Here is a 26424-nt window from a genome sequence, read left to right on the forward strand (position 1 = left end):
CTTTAAGAAGGACAATAACCTAAAACACAATGCCAAATCAACATTGGAGTTGCTTACCAAGACAACATTGAATGTTCCTTAGTGGCCCAGTTACAGTTTTGACTTAAATCGGATTTGTTTACATCCCTGTTAGTGAGCATTTTACCTTTGCCAAGATAATCCATCTTCCTGACAGGTGGATTTTGGACTTCAATTTCAGTTATTTAAATGTATGATTCTGAGAACTTGTTGGCAATTTAAAAATCTTTATTTCAAAGACCATTTTACAAGAAACACATTATTCTGGTCTTCAATCCATTTCTCCACCTTTAGCACCAAGTCTATGTTATTGAGCACCCTCAGAAAAATGTATGATTTTATAGTTTTAATCATATTTTTTATTGAACACTCACAGTGAACAGACAGATATGTGCACACAAGGGAAGTGACAAATTAATCAAACACATAATACAATTGTTTGAGAGAGAATTTGCAAAACTACATGCTCTCACCTGCATTTTTACTTTGGAGATTTATTAGACCTCTTAACAACTTTCCATTTCACCATTTCTTTTACTCAAAAAGCTAACTTCAAATTAACCAAAGCATTGAAACTACAAATTTAAAGATTAGTCAGAAAATATGTTAAATGCTCTTAAACAGTTTTGAAAGTGTTTAACAGTGCAGTTTGGAAGGGCGTTTGTTTTAATTAGTTGTTTTAATAGGCTTGGACACCATAACAATATACAACATTGATGATTTAAGTGCCTAAATAAAACACAACTTTTGTAATATGGCTAAACGAATCAAATGCAATTGTTATACTACATAATGTTAGTTTATAACTTTTGCAGGTTTTCCCATTACATTTTCAAATACGCAAGTACTGCATTCATAACATACTTTCACAAGACAATTTTGACAATTGCATGCATAACAAGACCCACAAACACTTTCTTAGACTAGATTTCACATAACTGGCGACGTACAAAACTAAACACAGTTGTGTGTTTGAGCTCCTAAAAGAAACAAGGGGGAATATAAAGCCTATTTCTATTCCATTTCTATAGAATGGATCATCCACGTACAAAATGCAGACAAATAGAAAAACACAACAACCCATTAATAGTAGACTCTAGCGTCATCAGAACAGGTTGCTAGATGAGGCGAATAGCCCATTGAGCCAGATGTTAGAGTAGAATCATTTTGTTGCATTTCCAAAACTCTAAAGGAGAACTTTCCCTTAAAACTCAGATTATAAGGCTATTGACAAACTCAACAGCTCCCACCCTCAATGACTGCACACTTTCATCCCAGCATGCTAAATATTAGGTGTCAAGATTGTGTCACTATCTACAAACAAAGGAGACATGCTGGTGTTAGTGTGTTAACGTTGTCAAGGGTTATTGTGAGTCTGTCAAATGGAGAACTTTCTCCTCTTCATCCTTTTCCATGGTTTTCTCATCTAAGGAGCGCTCAGAAGATGGTGCTCCAGCGTTTGGGGGGAAGGCGGGACTTGGTCTCCTGTAAACAGAGAGAAGCAGTATATTAGACTGATATCTGAAATATTAAATTCTATACGACCAAAAGAGGAAATATAGAGCTTTAAAATTACTTGTCATGGTTGTACGAGTGTCTCTATTCGATGGAAAAAAGGATTTGTATTTTCTATGAGAAGATTAGGGTTAAATTTGTTATTTGTATTCACATGATTGTCAAAAGTCACATTTTCGGGAATTCAAAGTTAGTATATACTCTCAGGAAAGAGGGTTGAGGTAGGTATAAAGACATCAATAAAGACATCAATGAGTTGTGCAATAGAAATTAAACTGAAAAAGTATTGATAACAAAAGACACCATCCACTTTACCATTCATTTCTCTAATACCTATGCATTTACATGAAAATGACATAGCCAGGTACAGTGTAATTACAGTGTACTTATATACCTGTTTGCTTACAGTAATACCTGTTTATATCAATGTGTACCTACAGGAGCATACTGTATATCATAAAGTGTAGCCCAACCAGTCAAGTTAAAAGTACATAATTGTGTCCATTTAATTAATGCACATGTTAGTTTAGTCTGATGTCAAATAAATCACAATGTAATTAGTTGTTTTTTTGTGTGATTTATGTCTAAATGAATGAAGATTCGGGGATGGATATGGCTAGGTTACATCTCTAATGTACTCACTCTGATAATATCACCACTGTTGTTTTGGGAGTTAAACACAAATAAGAAACAATGTTTATCAGGTGCACTCTTTAGACAGTGTAACTGTGTAGCGACAAGATAAACCTGGGACACAAACATCAGGATGTCTCACCAGGTTGAAGATTTTGGACAGTGTCCCTTGGTCTCTGCGGCATCTGTAAGATGACTTTGTGGCATCAGCATGTGGTGGCGAGGCCTAGAACAAGATGCTTTATAAACACATGGAACGTGGCTGGACCTGGGTATAAATCAGTGCTCAGCTCTCATTGGATGAAGTAGGGAGAGGACACCAAAATAGTGTTGTACTAGTAGTTATATTGAGTTTGAATATATTTTGGTAAACACAATAGATATAAATGTTCCATTACTACAATGCTCTTTTGCATTAAACCCAGGAATGTCATGTTTCTATCAAAATCAGTTTACTTCATTCAGTGGTCTGTTACTGTAAAAGAATGGTATAAACGAGACAGGAAGAGAAATACATGAGGAATGACCAACATTACAGCAACCTTTAGGGGGAAAGAAGATGGAAGACAAAGGCATGCATTACTTCAGAGCACACATAACACAGAGAACTGGTGAGGAGCACATTTCAATTCTTACACCCTGGACAGCTCACTCTGTGGACACTGAGGAGTTGAATGAAGAAACACACTAATGCAGGAAGATTAGTGAGTCACCATGAACAGAGAATGGGGCAGAGATGAAAGAGTCTCACAGACTGGTTTAAGGAAAGGAATGCGGAAACTGTCGTATATAGGGGTCCCTGAGAGTGTCTTTACCGGTTGCGGTTCAGAAATAGTTGAGCAGTGTCAAAGTCATCCAGAAGCAGTGACTCTAAATTAAAATGTCAGAAAAACAGAAATCATTAGATGTAATGTCACCACAGTATAAGCTGTATTTGAGCTTTTCATCAGCCACTACGTTCCATGAATAATTCCAATGTGAGGAAAACTGTGTTCGACGTTGATTCATGCATCTGACATTTTCCATTAGAGTAAGAAGTGTAAGGTAAACAATGTTATTTAGGCTTTTTAAGAAATATATATACATTTTTTTGGATGTTAACTGTCTTGAAGAATCACACAAGGGAAGGAAGATGCAGAGTTGGGAGAGTAAAAGTTAAATAAGAGGGAAGAACACAATCAAAACGCTCACAGAAGGACATTAGAGAAAGTCTTCAGACAGAGGGAAACATTTAAGTCATTATCAAACACAGGGCTGTGAGGTCAACACTGTTTTGGGGGTTTAAGGTTGAGTTTGAATGACCTACCAAGCCCAAGACCTCCCTCCACTAGACATGAAAGAAAAAGAGAGAATCAGGAAGATTCATGAAGGCCTACTGGAGCAGCGCCTGTTACTATAACGACAAAAAATGTAAACCTACTATACTAGCTAGCCAACTTGCACAGGCCCATGAAGTCATGCGCTGTAAAACGCAAGGAACAGTTTAAAGCTAATTACCTGACAGAGGCCTAAAGAAACAGTAACCACAGTAAAGTAAAATGTTTTTTAAAGGAGGTAATGGAACTCACCCTGGACTTGGGACGTGGAGAGGCTGTCACCTGAGGATACAGAACCCAACAAATGATAAGGTCCTATTCCATGAGTTCAAAGATGGAAACATAAGGACATTGGCTAATGGGGAAAACCATTTGTAACAGCAGAGAGTTTAATTTAAAAAACAGTACTTTGGAAAGTTTGAAGTAGTGGTGCAGGCCTAGAGAAACTGACTTGTGCTAGATAACTACTCTACCCAATATCTTGTGGATATGTCTCCACTTGAGAACCAGAGCTCGGCAAAACATCTGGTCTGTCCAGATTATGAATAATGAAACCAAAAGTTGCTGGAAAACTTCAATAGCTGAAAAATAATGTTGTCCAAGTTTACATGTATCTTGATGAGAGAACATACTGCTAAATTATTCTATGAGCAGTATGTTCTCTCATCAACATAAATAGGAACATGAATGGGTGAAGATGAATACTGTATGCACAACAAACCGCTTATTTACAGCTACAAGTAAATATTGTTCCAATTGTATGGCAAGTTTGATCATGCCCTTTTTATACTGTATCAAACAATCACCATTAACCAAAGCGGATGTAACTTCAGGTAATACATTTTCTCCAAGGTCTCTACAATGCTTCGGGTAAGATAAATACCATTGAGAATTAAACTAGTTCATAATTCTTCGACAACAAAACATCTTGTGTAAGAGTAAGTTCAATATATTTATTTTACAACCTTTTCAACTTTACAATTACAATTTGTTTAAATAAAACAAATATAATACAAGTTATAATGTATAACATTGCACAGAGGTAGTCAATCTAAGATACTCACGCTCAAGCTCCTGAAGAAATGCATTACTGCATTCTCATTAGCCCGACGTCGAGGGGCTGGCTTTGGGGAGGTGGCGTGACCCCGGAAGGACCCCTAAAGGTATAAACAGTAGTCAAACACTCACAGAAGTCTCTTTGCTAACGTTGGACAATCAGGCTCAATTAAATGGCTATGAGTGCATGAACCCCTACGGGATCGGTGTCCCTATACCAGGACGGTTGTGCTAACGTGCATTAATGTGATTAGTATGAGGTTGTAAGTAACAATAACTTTTCCCAGGACATAGACATGTCTTATATGGGCAGAAAGCTGATTAACTTATTGTTAATCTAACGACACTGTCCAATTTACAGTAGCTAATACAGTGAAAAAATACTATGCTATTGTTTGAGGAGAGTGCACAACAACAAAAAACTTTTATCACGGCAACTGGTTTGATACATTCACCTCTGAAGGTAAATAATGTACTTACTGTCACACCCTGATCGGTTTCACCTGTCTTTGTGCTTGTCTCCACCCCTCTCCAGGTGTCGCAAATCTTCCCCATTATCCCTATGCATTTCAACCTGCGTTCTCTGTTTGTCTATTGCCGGTTCGTATTGTCTTTTCAGGTCTTACCAGCTTGTTTTCCCCATCTTCCTGCTTTCTCACGTTTCTGTTTCCTAGTTCTCCCGGTTCTGACCATTTCTGCCTGCCCTGACCCCGAGCCTGCCTGCCGTGCTGTCCCTGCCTGACTTTGACCTGGATTACAGACCTCTGCCTTCCTTTGACCTGACTTTTACCTGCCCCCTGTTTGGGTCAATAAACATCTTTGATTCTAGCTGTCTGCATCTGGGTCATATCCTGAGTTCTAATAGTAGGAACTGGCCATGACTGGCCCAGCCGACTCAGACCAGCTCCACAATGCTGTCTCCCAGCAAGAAGCCATTGGAAGACACAAGGAGTTACTGCAATGCCTTATGGAGGAACTCCATACCCTGGCGGAATGCCATGACCAGGCGTTCAATACATTACTGGAGCAATTCTGCGTATTCCCTACAGTGCAGCAAGCCACACCAGTTAGTCCCCAGACTCTCAGTAATCTCGCCACCAGTGACATTTCTTCCCAGCCAGTGTACCGAGAACCCCGCTTACCTCCTCCCAAGCGTTACGCTGGAGATTCTGGAACCTACCGGGCCTTTCTCTCCCAGTGCTCCCTCGTCTTCGAGCTGCAGCCTTCTTCATTCCCCTCGGACCGCTCGAGGATAGCGTACATCATAACGCTGATATCCGGGGGACACTCGCCTGGGCTACAGCGGTGTCTGCCGTCTGCCTCAGTCTGGAGGAGTTTGTGGTGGAAGTACGGATGTTCGAGTCTCCGTTGTCCGGGAGAGAGGCTGCTCATAAATTGCTCTAGCTATGTCAAGATGCCCTCAGTGTGGCAGGCTATGTAGTGGATTTTCGCATGTTGGTGGATGAGAATGCCTGGAACCCGGAAGCATTGTTCGACATGTTCCTTCACGGATTATCGGAGGTGATCAAAGATGAGCTCGCAGCCCGGGAGTTGCCCATGGACCTCGACTCCCTCATAGCCTCCACCATCTGAATCGATGGGCGGCTACAAGAATGTAGGAGGGAGAGCGAATCTTTCCCCTGTCGCTTCGACTCTGAGGAATCCTGGAAACCCAGAAGGCATTTCTGAGAGACTCTGACATCACCCGAGTGCTCACGGGAATCGTAGAGAGTGGTCGACTCGCTTCCTCCAGAGCCCAAGCTACTGGGAAGGGCTCGATTGTCTCAGGATGAACGTTAACATAGACTGAACACCAGGAGTTGTCTGTATTGCGAGACTACAGGACATTATATTTACACCTGTCCATTGAAAAGACCAGGTTCATCAGTAGGCACAAATACACTGGTGAGCCGTACAGAGATTTTCCAATCATTACTCGCACCCTCTCCATGCCACCCTGTTATGGGGTGACCAGGACAAATCACTCCGGGTGCTCCATGACTCTGGGGCCCATGAAAGCTTTATCGGTGCTCCCTTGGTGTCAGAGCTTGGTATCACCACTCAGCTCCTCTCCATTCCAATGGATGTCAGAGACCTGCAATACGATTCTTATCAACCTACGAGTTTCAAGGTGTATGCAGTTCCTGCTCATCAAATCTCCCCATTTACCTGTGGTTTTGGGATAGTCATGGCTCCAGAAGCACAATCCCCTGATCGACTGGGCTACTGGTGCTATTGTGGGTTGGAACCCGTTCTGCCATGCTCATTGTCTCAAGTAAGCCCAGCCTGCTCCGGGATGTCTCCCTGCAGGCTTGAGAGAAGCCTCGGACCTCCCCGCCATATCCGCGGAGTATCAGGACATCCGGGAGGTCTTCAACAAGGCCAGTGCTACTTCTCCCCCTCCGCATCAACCCTTATGTCTGCGCCATTGAAGTTCTCCCGGGCACCACACCCCCTCGGTGGCGGCTTTACTCCCTGTCAGGTCTGGAGACCAAGGCTATTGAGAAGTACATTGAGAATTCACTCGTTGCAGAGAGGTTTCGCCCATTGCCCCCCCACGCCAGCGCAGGGTTCTTCTTTGAGGAGAAGAAGAACCAAACCCTGCGCCTGTGTATCGACTACAGGAGTCTTAATGACATCCCTGTAAAAAAACAACACTCATCTCCTCAGCTTTCGAAACTCTTCAGGGAGCGACCATTTTCTCCAAGTTGGACCTTCGGGAACGCTTACCATCTGACTCGGATATGGGAAGAAGATGAGTGGAAGACTGCCTTTTACACAGCTAGCGGGCACTGTGAGTAAATAGTTATGCCATTAGGGCTGACCAACACTTTCGCTGTGTTTCAGGTGTTTCAGGATGGGCTGAACTGGTTTGTGTTTGTGTACCTCGACGACATCCTGGTCTTTTCCTGGTCAGCTCAAGAACACGTCCTCCACCACCAACAAGTCCTTCAGCGTCTCCTGGAGAACCAGGTTTTCATTAAAGCGGAGAAGTGTGAGTTCCATCGCTCCACTATCTCCTTCCTTGGATACGTCATATAGGACATATACAGATGGATCCAGACAAGGTGGTTGATTGGCCTTAACCAACATCCAGAGTGCAGCTGCAACATTTCCTGGGGTTTGTTAACTTCTACTGCGGCTTCATCCGTGTTTACAGCATCCTGGTTTCCTCCTTCTCAGCACTCACCTCTCCCAAGGTTCCCTTCACATGGTCGCCAGCAGGTGACCAGGCCTTCTCGGGCCTCAAACTTCAATTCACTACAGCCAGACCCTTTCTGTCAGTTTGTGGTGGAGGTTGATGCCTCAGATGTCGGAATGGGGGCCGTCCTGTCCCAGGGTTCTGCCCAGGACCAAAAGCTGCACCCCTGTGCTTTCCTCTCCCATCGTCTTACCCCTGCTGAAAGGAACTATGATGTGGGAGAACTCCTCGCCATCAAGATGACACTGGAGGAGTGGAGGCACTGGTTGGAAGGGGCAGAACATCCATTCTTGGTGTGGACTGACCATAAGAACCAGGAATATCTCTGCACCGCCAAGCGCCTCAACTCTAGGCAGGCTCGTTGCGCCCTGTTATTCGCCTGGTTCAATTTCACTATTTTCTACCGCCCAGGGTGCAAGAACGTGAAGCCGGTCGCACTCTCATGGTTGTATTGCCCCGCTGCTACTCCATCTGACCCCGAAATCTGGGGAATAGATAGCCTGGCCTGTAAGGCGCAGAGTTCCCAGCTGGAATCAGGAGTACCGGGGAACTGGCTGAGTGTCCTGGACTCTGTCTGTTCCCCGGTCCTGGAATGGGAACATTCCTCCAGACTGACCTGTCATCCAGGCTCCCATCGGATGCTTTTGGTGGCCTTCCATGGTGCCGAATGTTTCTGCATTCGTCGCTGCCTGCACGGTGTGTGCACAAAATAAGACTCCTCTGCAATCTCCAGCTGGCCTTCTACAACCACTACCTGTTTCTCCCCGCCCCTGGTCTCATATTTCCCTGTACTTTGTTACTGGGCTGCCCCCGTCAGCCAAAGAGACGTCTCCGCTCATGGTGCAGCACGTCTTCCGGATCCATAGACTTTCGGTCGACATGGTCTCCGATTGGGGTACCCAGTTCTTGTCCCAGTTCTGGAAGGCATTCTGCAATCTCATTGGGTCATCGGCCAGCCTGTCGTCTGGTTTCCATCCCCAATCTAATGGCCAGTCGGAGCGAGCTAATCAGGACCTGGAGACGGCCCTTCGTTGCCTTTTCTCTGCTAACCACACCACCTGGAGCCAGCAACTCATGTGGGTGGAATATGCCCACAACAACCTTCCCTGCTCGGCCACTGGTCTCTTGCCCTTTGAGTGTTCCTTGGGATACCAGCCCCCGCTCTTCCCTGAGCAAGAGGAAGAAGTCAGCATACCATACCCCTCCAGGTGGAGTCCCGTAAACTTTCCCCGTGTTTCAATGACCCGTTCCCCATCTCAAAAATACTTAGCCCCTCTGCTGTTCGCCTTCTGTTGCCCCACACCCTCTGTATCCATCCTACGTTTCATGTGTCAAAGATAAAAACCTGTGTCTCACTGTCCTTTGTCTTCTGTTTCCAGAACAGACTGCCTGCTGTTCTGTACCTTATTGACTCTGCCCTGTATTATAGACCTCTGCCTGCCCTTGACCTGTCTTTTCCCTGCCTCCTTTTTGGGTCCATAAACATCTGTGATTCTAGCTGTCTGCATCTGGGTCTTATCCTGAGTTCTGATACTTACATTCAGTAATCTTGCTCTGATTTGTCGTCCTGAGGGTCCCAGAGATAAAATGTAGTATAGTTTTGTTTGATAAAATCTATTATTATAGTCAAATGTAGGAACTGGGTTCCACAGTTTGAACCCCTGTTGTCTCTTGCTCCACACCCACCCCGCCCAGCCATCTAGATGTGTGAAAGTTAGTGTATGAGCTAATGATTCATCATGTATGACATTCCTGGTAATGTGTAAACTTACATTTTGTATTACCATATCATTTTTGTATGTTCTCTATAATTATGTACTTGTAAATGTATTAATTGACCAATTCGGCACATTTGGGCAGACTTGATACAAAATATTGTCCAGTATTGCAATTCTTCACCGGATCAATCTGAAACTTTGTACACACACTGCTGCCATCTAGTGGCCAAAACCTAAATTGTGCCTAAACTGCAATATTATATGATGGCCTTTCTCTTCTATTCAATGATGATGAAAAAAATTAACAATAGAAAATGCATGTTTTTTTGTTTGTATTATCTTTTACCGGATCTAATGTGTTATATTCTCCTACATTCATTTCACATTTCCCTAAACTTCAAAGTGTTTCTTTCAAATGGTGTCAAGAATATGCATATCCTTTGCTTCAGGTCCTGAACTACAGGCAGTCTGATTTGGGTATGTCATTTTAGGTGAAAATGGGTCCATAAACTACATTGTACAGTATGTACTGTATGTATTTTAATCAATTTTTCAACTTGAGGTGACTTTCCCGAACAGATACTCTGCTCTGTATTTCTTTGCAATGTTATGCATCCTAGTTCACAGAGTTAGTTTAGTTTTTTACATGGGAATTAGAAATTAAATTAAATGCACACAGGTGAGTTAAAAAAGGGTTGCATAACCAAATGCTCCCTTACATGAAAGTGATTGGGAGTTGTTTTTTAAAAGCTGTCTGCCTGGAGGATTGCACTTCAATGGAAGATGTTCAAAATGTGTATCAATAACCTATTCTAGAATGTAAAGTATAATTGTGCAGAAATCAATTCAGCCTGAATTCAAGCCTTTTCAAGGCCCTTCCCTCCAGATATAGGTTTTAATTGGATCATTTCTTTGTTGCTAAGAATTTTCCTGCACTGCAGGAAATGTGGATGAGCTTTGTGATTTACACACATTTACTGAAAATCCGCACTAAGAAACGATTATATTAACAGTATTGCACTTTGTAGCCTACTTTTGTCCAGCCCATAACCACAGATCAAGCAACATTATGGGCTAAACGTTCAAATCCGGTTGCAGCAGGATTATTTTCCTATGATAAATACTGGTCAAAATAAGATCCTAGATCTGTAACCCAACCTACAGCATTATGTTAATTTCCATGATCATAGCTGACAGTGATTAATACAAGCGCTGAGTGGAGAAGACTGGATATTATTTTAGAATGTCTGCAATGGGAAAATGCTGCAATTTTTCGGGTTAAAATGCATATATATTGACAAAACATTTTTTTTTAAATCATAACATCAGAGATAAGCAGTTGTTAACCTGCCATCACTCAGTAATGTGCCCCCCTTCCCTAGTTTTGGTTTCAATAAACTCTAGAGAAAATACGCTGAAGATGAAGTTCAGAATCATTTGGGGGTGTTTGATCGACTTGCTTAGCTTTAGGACAAAACATGAGACCTTGCAAGAGGAACAACTGGTGCATGATGCAGACAGATCACATTGGATATTCTGTTTGCTATCAAGTCTGTACAGCTAAATAAATGGTGGTCAAAGTTTTATGAATTCAAGCTATGCAGTAGTTGTATATTAGACATCTGATTTCAAACTGTGATCATACGAAACACACCTGTCCATTTCAAAAGTTAAATTCTCAAACTTTCTCAATGGGGAAGCTTCTGGGGAATTTGTAGCAATGCACTTATCACAGCAAACACCCAGTCAAACACACAGCTATCCAGGTTGGGGTCAGTAAAATAAATTCAGTGGTCAATTAAGATTCAAGCCTAAAAAGAAGTTTAGAACTCTAATGGAAATTAGATGAACCCTTTGGAATGTACTCAACTTGATTCTGACTATTGCAATAATTTGAGGAACTATATTTTAACAATATTTTAAGAGTTAAGGTATTGATTTTTCAATGTTGGTCATAAACATTAAAGACATGCCTCGGAACTTTGACAACTAGTAAATATGTAGTTCATACATGCATAATCTATGAGCAGAATTACGTTTTTAGCACAATTAGCCACAAAATTCCTAGGTTGAAAGCGACTGTTTACTGAAAGCTGTGCGGCACCATTTCCCCTCCATTTTCCCACTTGTGGACCAGCCGCATGCAATTCGAGTTCCAGCCAATGAGCTTTAGCCCCTCGCCATTTGAGTGACAGCTAGCAGGATACATACACAGCAAAGCAAGAGAGACATCGCCGTGGTACGCAATTTTCATGGACCACTTTTGGCTCATGAGTGCTACCTTAAGAACTACAGGCCAAAAAGTATACAAACGTACTGGAAAATCTCTAAGAGATTGTCAGCAAATAAATGGTGTATTCCTGTTAATCAACAAGAATCCCTGTTATCTTTAGCGGTTCTATAGCTATTCATTTTCCCCCCAAAAAATCCTCAACATGGAGAAACAATGCCAAACAATCTGTACAGCAAGTAGTCCATTTGATATTTTGGGTAGATCTAGAATAAAAATTAAATGACAAATTATCTAAGATTATTACATCAGGTATTCTACAAGTATTTTAGCTCTGCACAATAAATAAATCACCTTTTTTCAAAGAATCTCTCTCGACTGCACACAAAAACTGGACAGATCTATCCTTACCATCGTCATATTAGAATTCTATAGACTGGAAGAGTCTTGGTGAGGCCATTGATCATAACAGTTGGTAACCCCAGATGCTCACCTTGCCCCTTTTACTTTTGTCACCTCCAAAGAACGTGCTAATCTGATCCATCAGGCCAGGGGCCTTCTTCCTCCTGCTCAGTCCAAATGAGCTTTGCCCTGAGGTACTCGCTGTGGCCATGCTGGATAGTGGTTAAGTAGGGTTGGACGACCGCTCTGTATCTTGGATTAAGACCTTTCAAGCCAACTCTGTAAACACTCTGCTGTTGCTCCTTGGATACTTTTCTATCTGTCTGACGTTGAATGGGCAGTCTTTGAAGGCGCCGTCCCCGTGCCCAAGTGTATCATGGGAGATGAGGCAGGTCAGGTGGGGGTAGGCGGGCACAGTGGCGTACATGGTGCTGGCCTGACTCCGGGCGTTCTTTGGCCTCACAGTGCCTGTGGAGTCAGTCACTACCGCCCTCTACGTGGGCCAGCCATTGTACCCCCCCTCACCCCACCCCACCCTCCCCCCGGCCTGAACTAGGGCCCTGATGCAAAACAGTCTCCAGCACTGTGAGGCCATTGTTTAAATGGACCCCATATATCTTTTTGATTGATTATATTCAAATAAGATTTTTCCATACAGTTGACTAGAAAAGAAAACACGTAAATGCTAACTAATGTTGAAACATACGGAAATAATTTCTCCATGAAAGAAGTTGTTAATCACAACTACACAAAAGTTTTGGTCAGTTATGGAAACAGACATAGAAACCATACCTACTTATTTATCTCATAATTCATCCGAAATTCAATGCATTTATTAAGTAATAGTTATTATAGCTGATATTTACTCATGCAATATACACGTTTACCAATTTTTTTTTATCAAACTCGATTGTGTTGTTTTAATCCATAGAAGCCGCAGCAGCTGTGAAACAAAGCGGATTCTGTTCGAAAACACCCTAACATTAGCATATTCATATTTTGGAACAGATGCCTTTTGTTTTTTAGGTGTTTTTTTTTTTTTTTTTTACAAAGAAAGCTATGTCAAGAAGGTCAATTTAAGAGCAAAAGAACCAACTCTTCTAAACTTTAGTTTTCCCGTGATAATTTGGGGTGAATTCCAAATATTTACTACCGTTTTAAAGTTAAACAGTTCACAATGCAAAATATTGACCAAGTAGGATTAACCTGCAATGCCCTTAAAGACATTCCAAATACTACTTTCACAGATCTCACTCTGTTTTCCGATAAACTTAGAGACCTCTGCTCTGCACACCAAATGAGAGCACAGATAATAACTTCCACAAAGTCAGATTAGACTGCTGTGACACATCAGAAGAACAGATAAGCAGGTAAAATAAAATCGTAGTGTTTAAAAGGAGCGTAAAATAGAATGTTTCTTCAGAAAATGTGAACTACACATTATATGCCATGCAAAAAAAAGCAATTATCCTTTAGGCCTATAAACTGTGTGTCAAACTAAATCTGCACAATGCTAATTTTTCACTGCATCCTGGTCATTAGTCAAAACTCCATGAGAACAGACTGTGGCTTGCCCAACAGTTACAGTTAATTCTATAAAGGACCAGACTCACTGACATGGAACAAACCACATAGGAACCATGAAGGAATGTGAGGAAGAGTTTGAGAATTTGAGTTATGCTATTCCATTGAGTTATGTTGTCCATGGGTAGACACATTGCTTCGTGTACTGCACATGTGCCTCCTTACTATATATAGTATGTGGCCTAGATGGTGCCTAAATAGTAGCACGGTTTTAATGGCTATAGGCCACTCTATAAATGGAGTACACTTGGAGGGAGACATGTTTGTCCATTATGTCATGTCTACAGTAGTCCACCTGTTTTGTCAGGGAAGGTCTCTGAACAGCGCCCACTGGCCTGATAGAGAGAAGGAATGCACAGAGTGGGTCGACTGCACTGCATGTGCCCTCGTGTCTAAAAGACTCTTGGCTTTGTCCCACCAGTTTGGAGGGTCGAGAGAGACCGCAGGGAAAACAATACGGGCCATGGAGGAAAACTGTGGGACACAAACACGGGAGATATCCTTGAACCACGAGAAGAATGTAGATCTAGAAACCAGGACACCCACCTAGGGTAGCAGATGAGATTCTACTACTTAACAAGGCATTGTGTTGCCAATGTGCCTTAGGAGCCCACCAGTCAGGGAGACAAATCTCCTCTGTTTCATCACATGTGGCTGGGGATAGACAATACAGGAGGTTGTTTGGTAGGCCTCTTATCACAACAGCAGTTATACTGCTTCTTGAACTTACTGTATCACTACATAAACAAATAACATCAGCAAGGCTGCGAATGGTACTGTGACATATTTGAGGGCTCGTCCATTGCAACAGGTTGGTTGTTGGAAATTATTAAGTTGTCTCTCCAAGATCATACACTGAAACAGTATAATTTGATATTCAAAGTCTTGACTGACCGTTCGGTCTGTAATGAAAACTGGGATTTCAAATGGTAAACTTGATAACAGATAACTGTCCTCTGTCTGTTATCATGAGTATGCTATCGCATGTTACACATGTCAGAAGAGTTTAGGAGCGTGTTTATTCTTCTTCTATCAGCATTGGTTTTTATCAAAGCATCTTGTAGCAGCAGCACGATATATGATTTGGCTTCTGGGTCGAAACAAAAGAGCATGACATTGTTGTGACAAAAAACAAATGGCCGCATTGTGCTCGGGCCTGGGCAGTGGCCTCTGCCAAGTGTTGATGGAATCGCTGGCTTTCTAGAGTTGAGACATTTGCATTGTTTCAACCAGCCAAAAGGATCTGAGGACACTCAGTGGGAAAAGCTAAAGTCTTACAGCTGATCTGATGAGTTCAGAGGTCTTAAGAGTTCACAGCCAAACAATGGGCTCTTTCCAGAAACCAAGCCGACCCTTTACATCAAAGTCATTGATCACTCTGTACAACAGAACTATGCTTTAAAGGTACTACATAAATACTGTTCTATTTGAGTGCCATGTGTCACATCCTAATGATCCAACAGACAATAACCACAGACGGACAATGTTTTATAAGACACAGGAAACAGTCAAAAGCCCCATTCCTGGCCTGTATCAATTGATTATGGCCATGCCCATGTCCTCATCTACAGGCTGCCTAAAACGTGGGAAGGTCATGTAGGGCTAGGACACCAATATAACACGTATTAAGGCCTTATAGAAGAAGGTCATGGGACAAGCGTGTCATCCAGGTCATATTGAGTGGCATCAGCGAGACACCTCAATCAGCATAGATGTATTGCAGAGCCTCATAGTGATCCTTTAGTGTGTCTCATAAACAATACATATTAGTGTTGTTCACCTGTATTTATCAGGACTGACAGTAGCAATGGTTGGATTGTAACCTCAGAAACCCTCTGAAAGAGAGTATAAGCAGGAAAGCAAGCATTATTGAGCAGCTGTTGAACATATTATTTATTCAAACACTTTGATGGCGACTGTACCTTTACACCATGGCTATTACTCAATAGCTTAATATCAGACAATATATTTGGCTCGTTTACACAATCATTTGATATGCCTCCTCCACCAGTCCTAAGATTGTACCTCCACAGGGCTGTTTTTATAACAATGCTCATTGTAATATGCTTTCCTAATATTGAGTTGGCCCTCAGAACAGCCTCAATTCATCACGGCATGGACCCTACAAGGAGTTAAGTGTTCCACAGGGATGCTGGCTCATGTTGACTCCAATGCTTCCCACAGTTGTCAAATTGTCTGGATGTCCTTTGGGTGGTGGACCTTTCTTGATACACACGGGAAACTGTTGAGCATGAAAAACTCTGGCAGCGGTGCAGTTCTTGACACACCTAGACCAGTGCGCCTGGCACCTACTACCATACCCTGTTCAAAGGTACTTAAATGTTTTGTCTTGCCCATTCACCTTCTGAATGGCACACATACACAATCCATGTCTCAAGGCTTAAAAATCCTTCTTTACCAGTGTCCTCCCGTTCATCTCCACTGATTGAAGTGGATTTAACAAGTGACATCAATAAGGGATCAAGGCTTTTACCTGGATTCACCCGGTCAGTCTACGTCATGGAAAGGGCAGGTGTTTCTAATGTTTTGTGCACTCAGTGTATGTGTAATATATACGCTCCCAATTCAAAACCCTTTCCATAGGGTTCTACATGGAAACCAAAATGGTTTTACCTGAAACCAAAATGGTTTCGACCTGGAACCAAAAATGGTTCTTCTATGGGGACAGCCGAAGAACCCTTTTTTTTAAAACCTTTTTTTTAAGAGTGTAACCACACAAAAAAAGAACAAAAAATGTACTTATTCAGTCGGAGTCGTATTCCAATGGCAAAGCAATAGCATTGTTAAAACAGAGTGAGAAGGAAAGAGCACAGGGTGTTACTTAAATGTCATAGGTGGTCCTAACCTACTATATTATGCATACAAAAATGAAATATTAGTCATAAACATGATTATATTTGGAACTGGAGAGTCTTTACCACCATGGTAAATTAGTAGTCATATATAGGACCCTGAGTTTTTCTGGGCCCAGAATTACATCTGGTCATGACTCATTAGTTGGCTTAGCTGTCAGGCAAAAGTGCAGAATTTTTTGCCCTCTTCAGAAAACTTTAGTGGTTCAGCTGAATATGTAAATGTACACGTTGAAAGACATGGTTGACCATATTAGCTGTAAAACTTGTTTCAGCATTTCTATTGCTTATTCTAACATTTTATATGACATAAAAAGTTATGAAAGTCAGGCCCAATTCAAAACCGTAAATAACCACAAAAGTAATGTTATTTTGCCTCTGAAGCAAATCATATGGTCATTCAATCCTACGCCACTGAGTATCACTGATATGATTCCAAGAGAAATGTAAGTAGCTAGATTTCCATCCAACTTGTGACATATTTTCATGCAAGCGACAGGTAGCCTAGCGGAGTGTTGGGCCAGTAACCGAAAGGTGCAGTTTCGAATCCCCAAGCCGACTAGGTAAAACAATGTATCCGTCTGTGCTATTGACCTAGGCACTTAACCCTAATTGCTCCTGTAAATCCCTCTGGATAAGAGCATTTGCTAAATTGATAAAATGTCTATGCAAATGTTATAAAATATGTACATTTTCACACTAGGTTTGTTCCCATCAAAACGGACTTGATGTGTAGAAAAGGCTGTGCATTATGACGTATTGCACATACACTTTTGCGCTAAATTTCTCATGTACTGAATAAAATAAAATAAAGTTCAATGTGTATCCATTGCATTTTCCCCTCTATCAATGGTTTTGTCACACAAATTGTTGAAATAAATGGCAAAGTTACTCAATCTGGTTTTCGTGCATGCTCTCTAGACAACAGTTCACTGATAAGGGACTGTATGTTTTAATAATGAGGGACACCTATTATCTGACCTCTCTGAAATTAAAATAAATGTCTGTCACGGCGGTTGCTGGAAGAAGACCAAGGTGCAGTGAGCGTACATTTTCCTTTTTATTTCAAAATGTCGCCAACAAAACAACAAACGAAAAAACCGTGAAGCTTACAGGGCATTAGTGCCACAAACAAAGTTAACTTCCCACAAAGAAATGAGGGAAAAGGGCTACCTAAGTATGGTTCCCAATCAGAGACAACGATAGACAGCTGTCCCTGATTGAGAACCATACCCGGCCAAAACCTAGAAATACAAAATGATAGAAAAACAAAACATAGAATGCCCACCCACATCACACCCTGACCTAACCAAATAGAGAAATAAAATGGCTCTCTAAGGTCAGGGCATGACAGTACCCCCCCCCCCTCGCAAAACCTGAACCTATAGGGGAGGGTCCGGGTGGGCGTCTATCCGCGGTGGCGGCTCTGGTGCAGGACATAGACCCTGCTCCACCTATGGCTCACCCCACTTTGGTGGCGCCTCTGGTGTGGAGACCCTCTCTGTGGGCCCCGGACTGGGCACCCTCGCTGCGGGCCCCGGACTGGGTGCCCTCGTTGCGGGTCCCAGACTGGAGGCCGTCGCTGGGGGCTCTGGACTGGAGGCCGTCGCTGGGGGCTCCGGACTGAAGGATGTCGCTGGCTGCTCTGGACTGAAGGATGTCGCTGGGGCTCCGGACTGGAGACCGTCTCTGGAGGCTCCGGACTGGAGACCGTCTCTGGAGACTCCAGACTGGAGGCCTTCGTTGGAGGCTTCGTGCCATGACTCTTCACTGGAGGCTTCGTGCCATGGATCACCACTGGAGGCTTTGTGCAAGGCATCATCACTGGTGGCTTCGTGCCATGGATCATCACTGGAGGCTCCGTGCCATGGATCATCACTGGAGGCTTCTTGCCATGGATCATCACTGGAGGCTTCTTGCCATGGATCATCACTGGAGGCTTTGTGCCATTGATAATCACTGGAGTGGAGAGACACACAGGAGGCCTGGCTCTGGGAGCAGGCACAGGACTCGCCAGGCTGGGGAGCCATACAGGAAGCTTAGTTCTGGGCGCAGGCATAGGACTCACACGGCTGGGGAGACATACAGGAGGCTTTGTCCTTGGCTGAGGCACCGGATACACTGGTTCGTGGAGGCGCACTGGAGGTCTAGAGCTTAGAGCCTGCACAACCCGTCCGGGCTGGGTGGTTATCTTCGCCCTGCAAATGCGGCGGGGCGCTGGCACAGGATGCACTGGGCTGTGCAGACGTACCGGAGACACAGTGCGCAGAGCCAGCGCAGGATATTCTGGGTCGAAGAGACGCACTGGAGACCAGGCGCCCTGAGCTGGCATCCTCCAACCTGGCTGGATGCTCACCATAGCCCGGCTGGGATGGAGCGCACCGGGCTGTGAACGCGCACTGGAGACACCGTGCGCTCCACCACATAGAATGCCCACCCCACATCACACCCTGACCTAACAAAATAGAGAAACAAAACGGCTCTCTAAGGTCAGGACGTGACAATGTTCCTCCCTTCAGTCAAATATATTTTTACCGCTCCCTGAACGCTTGAAAAAAAAACTAGTGACCTTCCGCTGTACCCAAAATAATATTTAAATCAAAGTGGAGAGCAGAGAACATGCATTCCATTTACCTGTACTCCTAGGACAGACCAGCGTCTTATATATGCAGTTTTAAAAACTATTTTTTGTTTTGTAAGCATTACATGGCAAAGTAGCCAGAAGGTTTCAACAAACCTTTCTCATCTTATCCAACTGTTACAATACACTACACTTCTCTGATACTCAACAATGGGGCTCCACAAGGGTGCGTGCTCAGCCCTCTCCTGTATTCCCTGTTCTCCCATGACTGCGTGGCCATGCATGCCTCCAACTCAATCATCAAGTTTGCAGACGACACAACAGTAGGCTTGATTACCAACAGTAAAGAGACAGCCTACAGGGAGGAGGTGAGGGCTCTCGGAGTGTGGTGTCAGGAAAACAACCTCACACTCAACATCAACAAAACAAAGGAGATGATCGTGGACTTCAGGAAACAGCAGAGGGAGCACCCCCCTATCCACATCGATTGGACAACAGTGGAAAAGGTGGAAAGTTTTAAGTTCCTCGGCGTACATATCACTGGCAAACTGAAATGGTCCACCCACACAGGCAGTGTGGTGATGAAAGCGCAACAGCGCCTCTTCAACCTCAGGAGGCTGAAGAAATGTGGCTTGTCACCTAAAACCCTCACAAACTTTTACAGATGCACAATTGAGAGCACCCTGTCAGGCTGTATTACTGCCTGGTATGGCAACTGCAGGGCTCTCCAGAGGGTAGTGAGGTCTGCACAATGCATCACCGGGAGCAAACTATGATACCAACTGCACCCGATGTCACAGGAAGGCCAAAAAGATAATCAACGACAACAACCACCCGAGTCACTGCCTGTTCACCCTGCTACCATCCAGATGGTGAGGTCAGTACAGGTGCATCACAGCTGGGACTGAAAGACTGACAACAGCTTCTATCTCAAGGTCATCAGACTGTTAAACAGCCATCAACAATACAGAGAGGCTGCTGCAAACATACAGACTTGATATAATTGGCCACTTTAATAATGCCACTTTAATAATGTTTACATATCTTGCATTACTCATCTCATATGTAAACACTGTATTCTATACTATCTATTGCATCTTGCCGCTCTGACATTGCTCGTCCTTATATTTATATTTATATATTCTTATTCCATTCCTTACTTAGACTTGTGTGCATTAGGTATTTGTTGTGGAATTGTTAGATATTACTTGTTAGATATTGCTTCACTGCCGGATCTAGAAGCACAAGCATTTCGCTACCCTTGCAATATTTTCTGCTAACCATGTGTATGTGACCAATCAAATTTGATTTTATTTTATTTGGGGTTGTGGATTCACACAGCATCGTGGACAGGGTAGTAGGTAGGGGTGAAAAGATCTCGATTAAATTAAAAACACTGCATGAATCTATCATCCTATTTGTGGTTCTAAAAGTAATAATTTTACGTGACTGGAGACGAGCAGAATCTTTAATTCCACAATGAGCATATGCTGCAGCCCTGGAGACATTTAGATTTTTCCTATAAGCTAAAGAAAGTAGAAGCTTGGAACTTGGCTCAAGTTGTTTATCAACTGTAAACAGCACAACAGAACCAGTTACAACTGAAGTATCCAATTCCAGTTCCAATTCCAATTTCATCCTAAAAGGTGTTTGTCGGAGTTCAGGGCTCTGTGCAGGCCAGTGAAGTTCTTTCACACCAATTTCGACAAACCATTTCTGTATGGACCTTGCTTTGTGCACAGGGGCATTGTCATGCTAAAACAGGAAAGGGTTTTCCCCAAACTACTGCCACAAAGTTGGAAGCACAGAATCGTAAAGAATGTAAATATATGCTGTGGTGTTAAGATTTCACTTCACTGGTACTAAGGGGCCCGAACCACGAAAAATAGCCCCAGACCATTATTCCTCCTCCACCAAACTTTACAGTTGGCACTATGCATTCAGACAGGTAATGTTCTCCTGGCATCCACCAAACCCAGATTTGTCTGTCGGACTGCCAGCACCCCATGCTTCACGGTTGGGATGGTGTTCTTCGGCTTGCAAGCCCCCCGTTTTCCTCCAAACATAATGATGGTCATTATGGCCAAACAGTTCTATTTTTGTTTCATCAGACCAGAGGACATTTCTCCAAAAAGTACGATCTTTGTCCTCATGTGCAGCTGCAAACCGTAGTCTGGCTATTTTATGGCGGTTTTGGAGCAGTGGTTTCTTCCTTGCTGAGTGGCCTTTCAGGTTATGTTGATATAGGGCTTGTTTTACTGTGGAGATACTTTTGTACCTGTTTCCTCCAGCATCTTCACAAGGTCCTTTGCTGTTGTTCTGGGATTAATTTGCACTTTTCACACCAAAGTACGTTCATCTCTAGGAGACAGAACGCGTCTCCTTCCTGAGTGGTCTGACAGCTGCGTGGTCCCATGGTGTTTATACTTGTGTAGTATTGTTTGTACAGATGAACATGGTACCTTCAGGCATTGCTCCCAAGGATGAAACAGACTTGTTTAGGCCTACAATTTGTTTTCTGAGGTCTTGGCTGATTTCTTTTGATTTTCTCATGATGTCAAGCAAAGAGCCATTGAGTTTAAAGGTAGGCCTTGAAATACATCCACAGGTACACCTCCAATTGACTCAAACTATGTAAATTAGCCTATCAGAAGTTTCTTAAGCCATGACATAATTTGCTGGAGTTTTCAAAGCTGTCAACCAATCAGCATTCAGGACTCAATCCACCCAGTTTATAATTACAAATAATTTGTAGACTGCAAATCGACTGTAAGAAGCCCAAACAGATGTAATATTTGACTAAAACACAATCATTTCAAACCTTGCAACATTTGTATATGATCACTTGTCTCTCTATTATGTGTGTGAATACTTGGAAACATTTCCTGATGTTTTTACAGTCTTTTAATAATATTTTTTTTGCTCAGAAAACTTTGGGCGGCAAATAAAACCGCCTGCGGGGCAACCACTTGGGGACCCCTGACCTACACTTTTAGAAAAAAAGGTGCTATTTAGAACCTTAAATGGTTCTTTGGTTGTCCCCATAGAAGAACCCTTTTGGGTTTTATGTAGAACCCTTTCTACAGAAACCCAAAAGGGTTCTACTTGGAATCAAAAAGGGTTCTGCCTGGAACCAAAAAAGGGTTATCCTATGGGGACAGCTGAAGAACCCTTTTGGAACCTGTTTTTCTAAGTGTGCAACTAGCAAGCTAGCTACCTAATGGTATTTTTATTATATTTTTATAATCTTTATAGAGAACACAAATACACTACTTCCAAAGTTTGGGGCCACTTAGAAATGTTCTTTTTTTTTTAAAGAAAAGCACAGTTTTTGTCCATTAAAATATCATCAAATTGATCAGAAATACAGTTCCTGTCACGGTCGTCCTCCTCTTCACCTGAAGAGGAGAGGCGAGAAGGATCGGAGGACCAAAATGCGGCGTGATATGTGTTCATGTTGAATGTTTTAATTAAAGAAAGAACTGAACACAGAAACACTATACAAAAAACAGTAAACAAAATAACAACCGTGAAGCTAATGCGAGCTGCGCTGAAACAAGCCATCAACATAGCAATCACCCACAAACAAACAGTGCAACCCAGGCTACCTAAGTATGATTCTCAATCAGAGACAACTAATGACACCTGCCTCTGATTGAGGACCATACTAGGCCGAAACATAGAAATCCCAAATCATAGAAAATCGAACATAGACTGCCCACCCAACTCACGCCCTGAACATACTAAATAAATACAAAACAAAGGAAATAAAGGTCAGAACGTGACAGTTCCAACAATGTTAATATTGTAAATGACAATCGTAGCAGGAAATGGCAGATTTTTTAAGGAATATCTACATAGGTGTACAAAGGCCCATTATCAGCATCCATCGTTCCTGCGGTCCAATGGCACGTTGCGTTAGCTAATCAAAGTTCATCATTTTTTAGGGCAGCTGAAATCTGTTAAGATAATTAAACAAGCAGTAAAACTGGCCTTCTTTTGAATAGTTGAGTATCTGAAGCATCAGCATTTGAGAGTTTGATTACAGGCTCAAAATGGCCAGAAACAAATAACTTTCTTCTGAAACTCGTCAGTTCATTCTTGTTCGGCGAAATTCTCGTACAACACTGTGTAATACTCACTTCACAGAACAGCGTAAACTGGCTCTAACCAGAATAGAAAAAGAAGTGGGAGGCCCCGGTGCACAACTGAGCAAGAGGACAAGTACATTAGAGTGTCTAGTTTGAGAAACAGACGCCTCACAAGTCCTCAACTGGCAGCTTCATTTAATAGCACACAAAAAACACCAGTCTCAACATCAACAGTGAGGAGGTGATGCAGGGATCCTGGCCTTTTAGGCCTTCTACGCCTGGAGGTGGGTTGGGTCATTGTCCTGTTGAAAAACAAATTATAGTCCCACCTAGCGCAAACCAGATGGGATTGCATATCGCTGCAGAATGCTGTGTTAGCCATGCTGGTTAAGTGTGCCTTGAATTCTAAATAAATCACAGACAGTGTCACAAGCAAAGCACACCCACACCATACCACCTCCTCCTCCATGCTTTACAGTGGGAAATACATCTCACAAAGACAAAGCAGTTGACACCAAAAATCTCCAATTTGGACTCATCAGACCAATGGACAGATTTTCACCCGTCTAATGTCCATTGCTCATGTTTCTTGGCCCAAGCAAGTCTCTTCTTCCTATTGGTGTTCTTTAGTAGGGGTTTCTTTACAGCAATTCGACTATGAAGGCCTCATTTACGTAGTCACCTCTGAACAGTTCATGTAGAGATGTGTCTTTTACTTGAACTCTGTGAAGCATGTGGGCTGCAATGTCTGAGGCTGGTAACTCTAATGAACTTGTCTTCTGCAGCAGAGGTAACTCTGGCTCTTCCTTTCCTGTGGCGATCCTCATGAAAGCCAGTTTCATCATAGCGCTTCATGGTTTTTGTGACTGCACTTGAAGAAACATTCAAAGTTGTTGAAACGTTCCTGATTGACTGACCTTCTTGTCTTAAAGTTATAATGGACTGTTGTTTCTCTTTGCTTATTTGATATCTTGCCATAATATGGACTTTTACAAATTATGGCTATCTTCTGTTTACCACCCCTACGTTGTCACGACACAACTGATTGGCTCAAAGGCATTAAGACGGAAAGAAATTCCACAAATTAACTTTTAACAAGGTACACCTATTAAATGAAATGTATTCCAGTTGACTACTTTATGAACCTGGTTGAGAGAATGCTAAGAGTGTGCAAAGCTGTCATCAAGGCAAAGGTTGGCTGCTTTGAAGAATCTCAAATTTAAAATATATTTAGATTTGTTTAACACTTTTTTGGTTAGTACATGATTCCATTTGTGTTACTTCATAGTTTTGGTGTCTTCACTAGTATTCTACAATGTAGAAAATTGTCAAAATAAATAAAAACCCTTGAACGAGTAGGTTTGTCCAAACCTTTGACTGGTACTGTAAATTAAACTACTGATAAACCATTAATGACAGGAGTAAAGTACATAAATAATGCAGTATCTACACTGTATGATTGTCACAAAGGTGAAAAGAATCCTGCATAGAAGACTCATCTTCTTTCCTCTATCCAACTGTCCTAGACTCGCTGCCCGTCCCCGTCTACAGCATGTGGAGAGGTGGTGGTGGTGGTGGTGCAGGCAGGCTTCTGGGCTGCAAATGGGAAAGGGTTGGCTGTCACCTCGTCTGATTAATGACCCTGTTGAAACATGTCCAGCCACATTAGTAGCTCATGTATCTCCCAGAGTCCACACAGGCCTGCCTGCTTTGTTCTGATGGGAAATGGTGTCAGCGAATCCACTGCTGCTTCGCCCATAAAGAGATAAAGATTTACTGTCATCAGAGGCCAGATTAAATCGCACAGACGCAGACATTGATTTCGGAGAGAGGGAGAGAGAGAGGGAAAAAAAATCCACATTTTGGGGAGGAAACTCATTCCAGGGCCGGCGGAGATATGATCAGCTTATTTGGGAGGAGGATAATATGGAGCCCTCTCCCAGAATGAACTTTGAAAGAAGTAAATTGTAAATATTGATTTTGAAATGAACTGTCAGTCTCGCTCTTAGAGATTATTCCTATCATCGTGTCGAGTGGGGGCCGATTAATTCCAAACTGCTGACAAAGTGGGGGTGTATGGTATTTCTGTTAAGGAGCAGTCAAGAGTGCTTTATTCGCCTGTGCTTAGTAATAATGGTTGTTAAATTTAATCCAGGGCTATCACAGCCTATAAGAAGTATGTGGGAAGGTAGCCTAAAACCTGCGTTAACCTGCAGTACACTTTCTATTGTCCATTACTTCCCCATGTGGACAAATACATTTCATCTGTTTGCTGGATAATTATCTGGTGGAAACTTGATGCCATTTTCTCTCCTTTCCGAAAACGTCTAAAAGCTGAAGCAAATTGGATGAGGCCTCTAACAAGGAGTGTCACGGAATCACAGTGATTTCACAAACCTGTATGAATTTATACCCCTTCTTTTCAGCCCCCCCCTTTCTCTCACTCTCTTTCTCGCTCTCTTTTTCTCTCTCTTGCTCAACAAGTAGTCTTGATCCAAGGCAGTATGTTCCTGTCATAACCGCTGAAATGATTTAATGCTGACACCTAGCGTTGTGATGAACAGCTTGTCAGAGGTAAGGAACACACTGAGGCTACATCTCAAATAGCATCCTATTCCCTACATAGTGCACTACATTTGACCAGATCCGCATTGGCAATGGTCAAAAGTAGTGCACTAGCACTATAGGGAATAGGGTGCTATTTGGGATGTAGATATGGGGGCTGAGATATTTATCTCCCACCAAAAAGGGACTGTGAGAAGAAGAATGATGATGTTTCCAGGAAGAGAACTCCATAAAGATCATGTTTCATCTTTAAGAAATACTTAATAGCATGAATTATGAGTTTGACTAAATGATGGTCTACATTTAGTGTATTAATTTTGTAAGGTTCTAATCTTGAGTAAATAACTCACGGACACTAGAGAAGCTGAACCAGGTTTAATTCTTCCCAAAGGGTCGATACAGCTGTAATTCAGACTGACATGGCTTCCCACGTGGTGGTATTCATACCCCACTTTGAGTGGAGTCTCCTCCTTATCTCTAAACATTGCATCATTACTGCTAAGCAGGGAACTAAGTGATATGAGCCTTCAGTGGTTTCTCCCCTTATCAGTAGTGTCACATGCGATCGTGTTCCCTGCATGCAACACCTTCCAAGCATAGTTGCACACACTATATACCTTCCTCCTATAACCCTTAACCT

The 26424-nt window shown here is 42.6% G+C and overlaps 2 protein-coding genes across 3 annotated transcripts; both read right to left on the reverse strand.

Annotated features, from left to right (window-relative positions):
- Positions 1 to 351: 351 nt before the first annotated feature.
- LOC135552358 (myelin basic protein-like) lies at positions 352 to 12442 on the reverse strand. Of its 2 annotated transcripts, none has more exons than XM_064983926.1 (5): positions 12182 to 12442; positions 4547 to 4639; positions 3735 to 3764; positions 2309 to 2392; positions 352 to 1503 (listed from the first exon to the last, which is right to left on the reverse strand). In XM_064983926.1, exons 1-5 carry the CDS (start codon positions 12299 to 12301, stop codon positions 1456 to 1458), a joined length of 375 nt encoding a protein of 124 aa, XP_064839998.1. In that variant the 5' UTR covers positions 12302 to 12442; the 3' UTR covers positions 352 to 1455. The 2 variants fall into 2 exon arrangements, with proteins under 2 accessions (XP_064839998.1, XP_064839999.1); XM_064983927.1 differs by lacking the exon at positions 352 to 1503 and adding an exon at positions 2171 to 2191.
- A 5513-nt stretch (positions 12443 to 17955) lies between these two features.
- LOC135553338 (uncharacterized) lies at positions 17956 to 18906 on the reverse strand. Its single transcript, XM_064985492.1, has one exon. It carries the CDS (start codon positions 18904 to 18906, stop codon positions 17956 to 17958), a length of 951 nt encoding a protein of 316 aa, XP_064841564.1.
- Positions 18907 to 26424: the final 7518 nt, after the last annotated feature.

Source organism: Oncorhynchus masou, chromosome 13 (assembly GCF_036934945.1).
Source record: "Oncorhynchus masou masou isolate Uvic2021 chromosome 13, UVic_Omas_1.1, whole genome shotgun sequence".
Taxonomy (NCBI): Eukaryota; Metazoa; Chordata; class Actinopteri; order Salmoniformes; family Salmonidae; genus Oncorhynchus; species Oncorhynchus masou.

Excerpts from the sequence above, each read along its gene's own strand:
- LOC135552358 (XM_064983926.1), bottom strand. The coding sequence starts at position 12,301 with ATGGCCACAGCGAGTACCTCAGGGCAAAGCTCATTTGGACTGAGCAGG. Across the intron at positions 4,640-12,181 it reads ACAAAAGTAAAAGGGGCAAG|GGGTCCTTCCGGGGTCACGC; the intron begins GTGAGCATCTGG and ends TTATACCTTTAG. Across the intron at positions 1,504-2,308 it reads TGTCCAAAATCTTCAACCTG|GAGACCAAGTCCCGCCTTCC; the intron begins GTGAGACATCCT and ends CTCTGTTTACAG.
- LOC135553338 (XM_064985492.1), bottom strand. The coding sequence starts at position 18,906 with ATGGTGAGCATCCAGCCAGGTTGGAGGATGCCAGCTCAGGGCGCCTGG.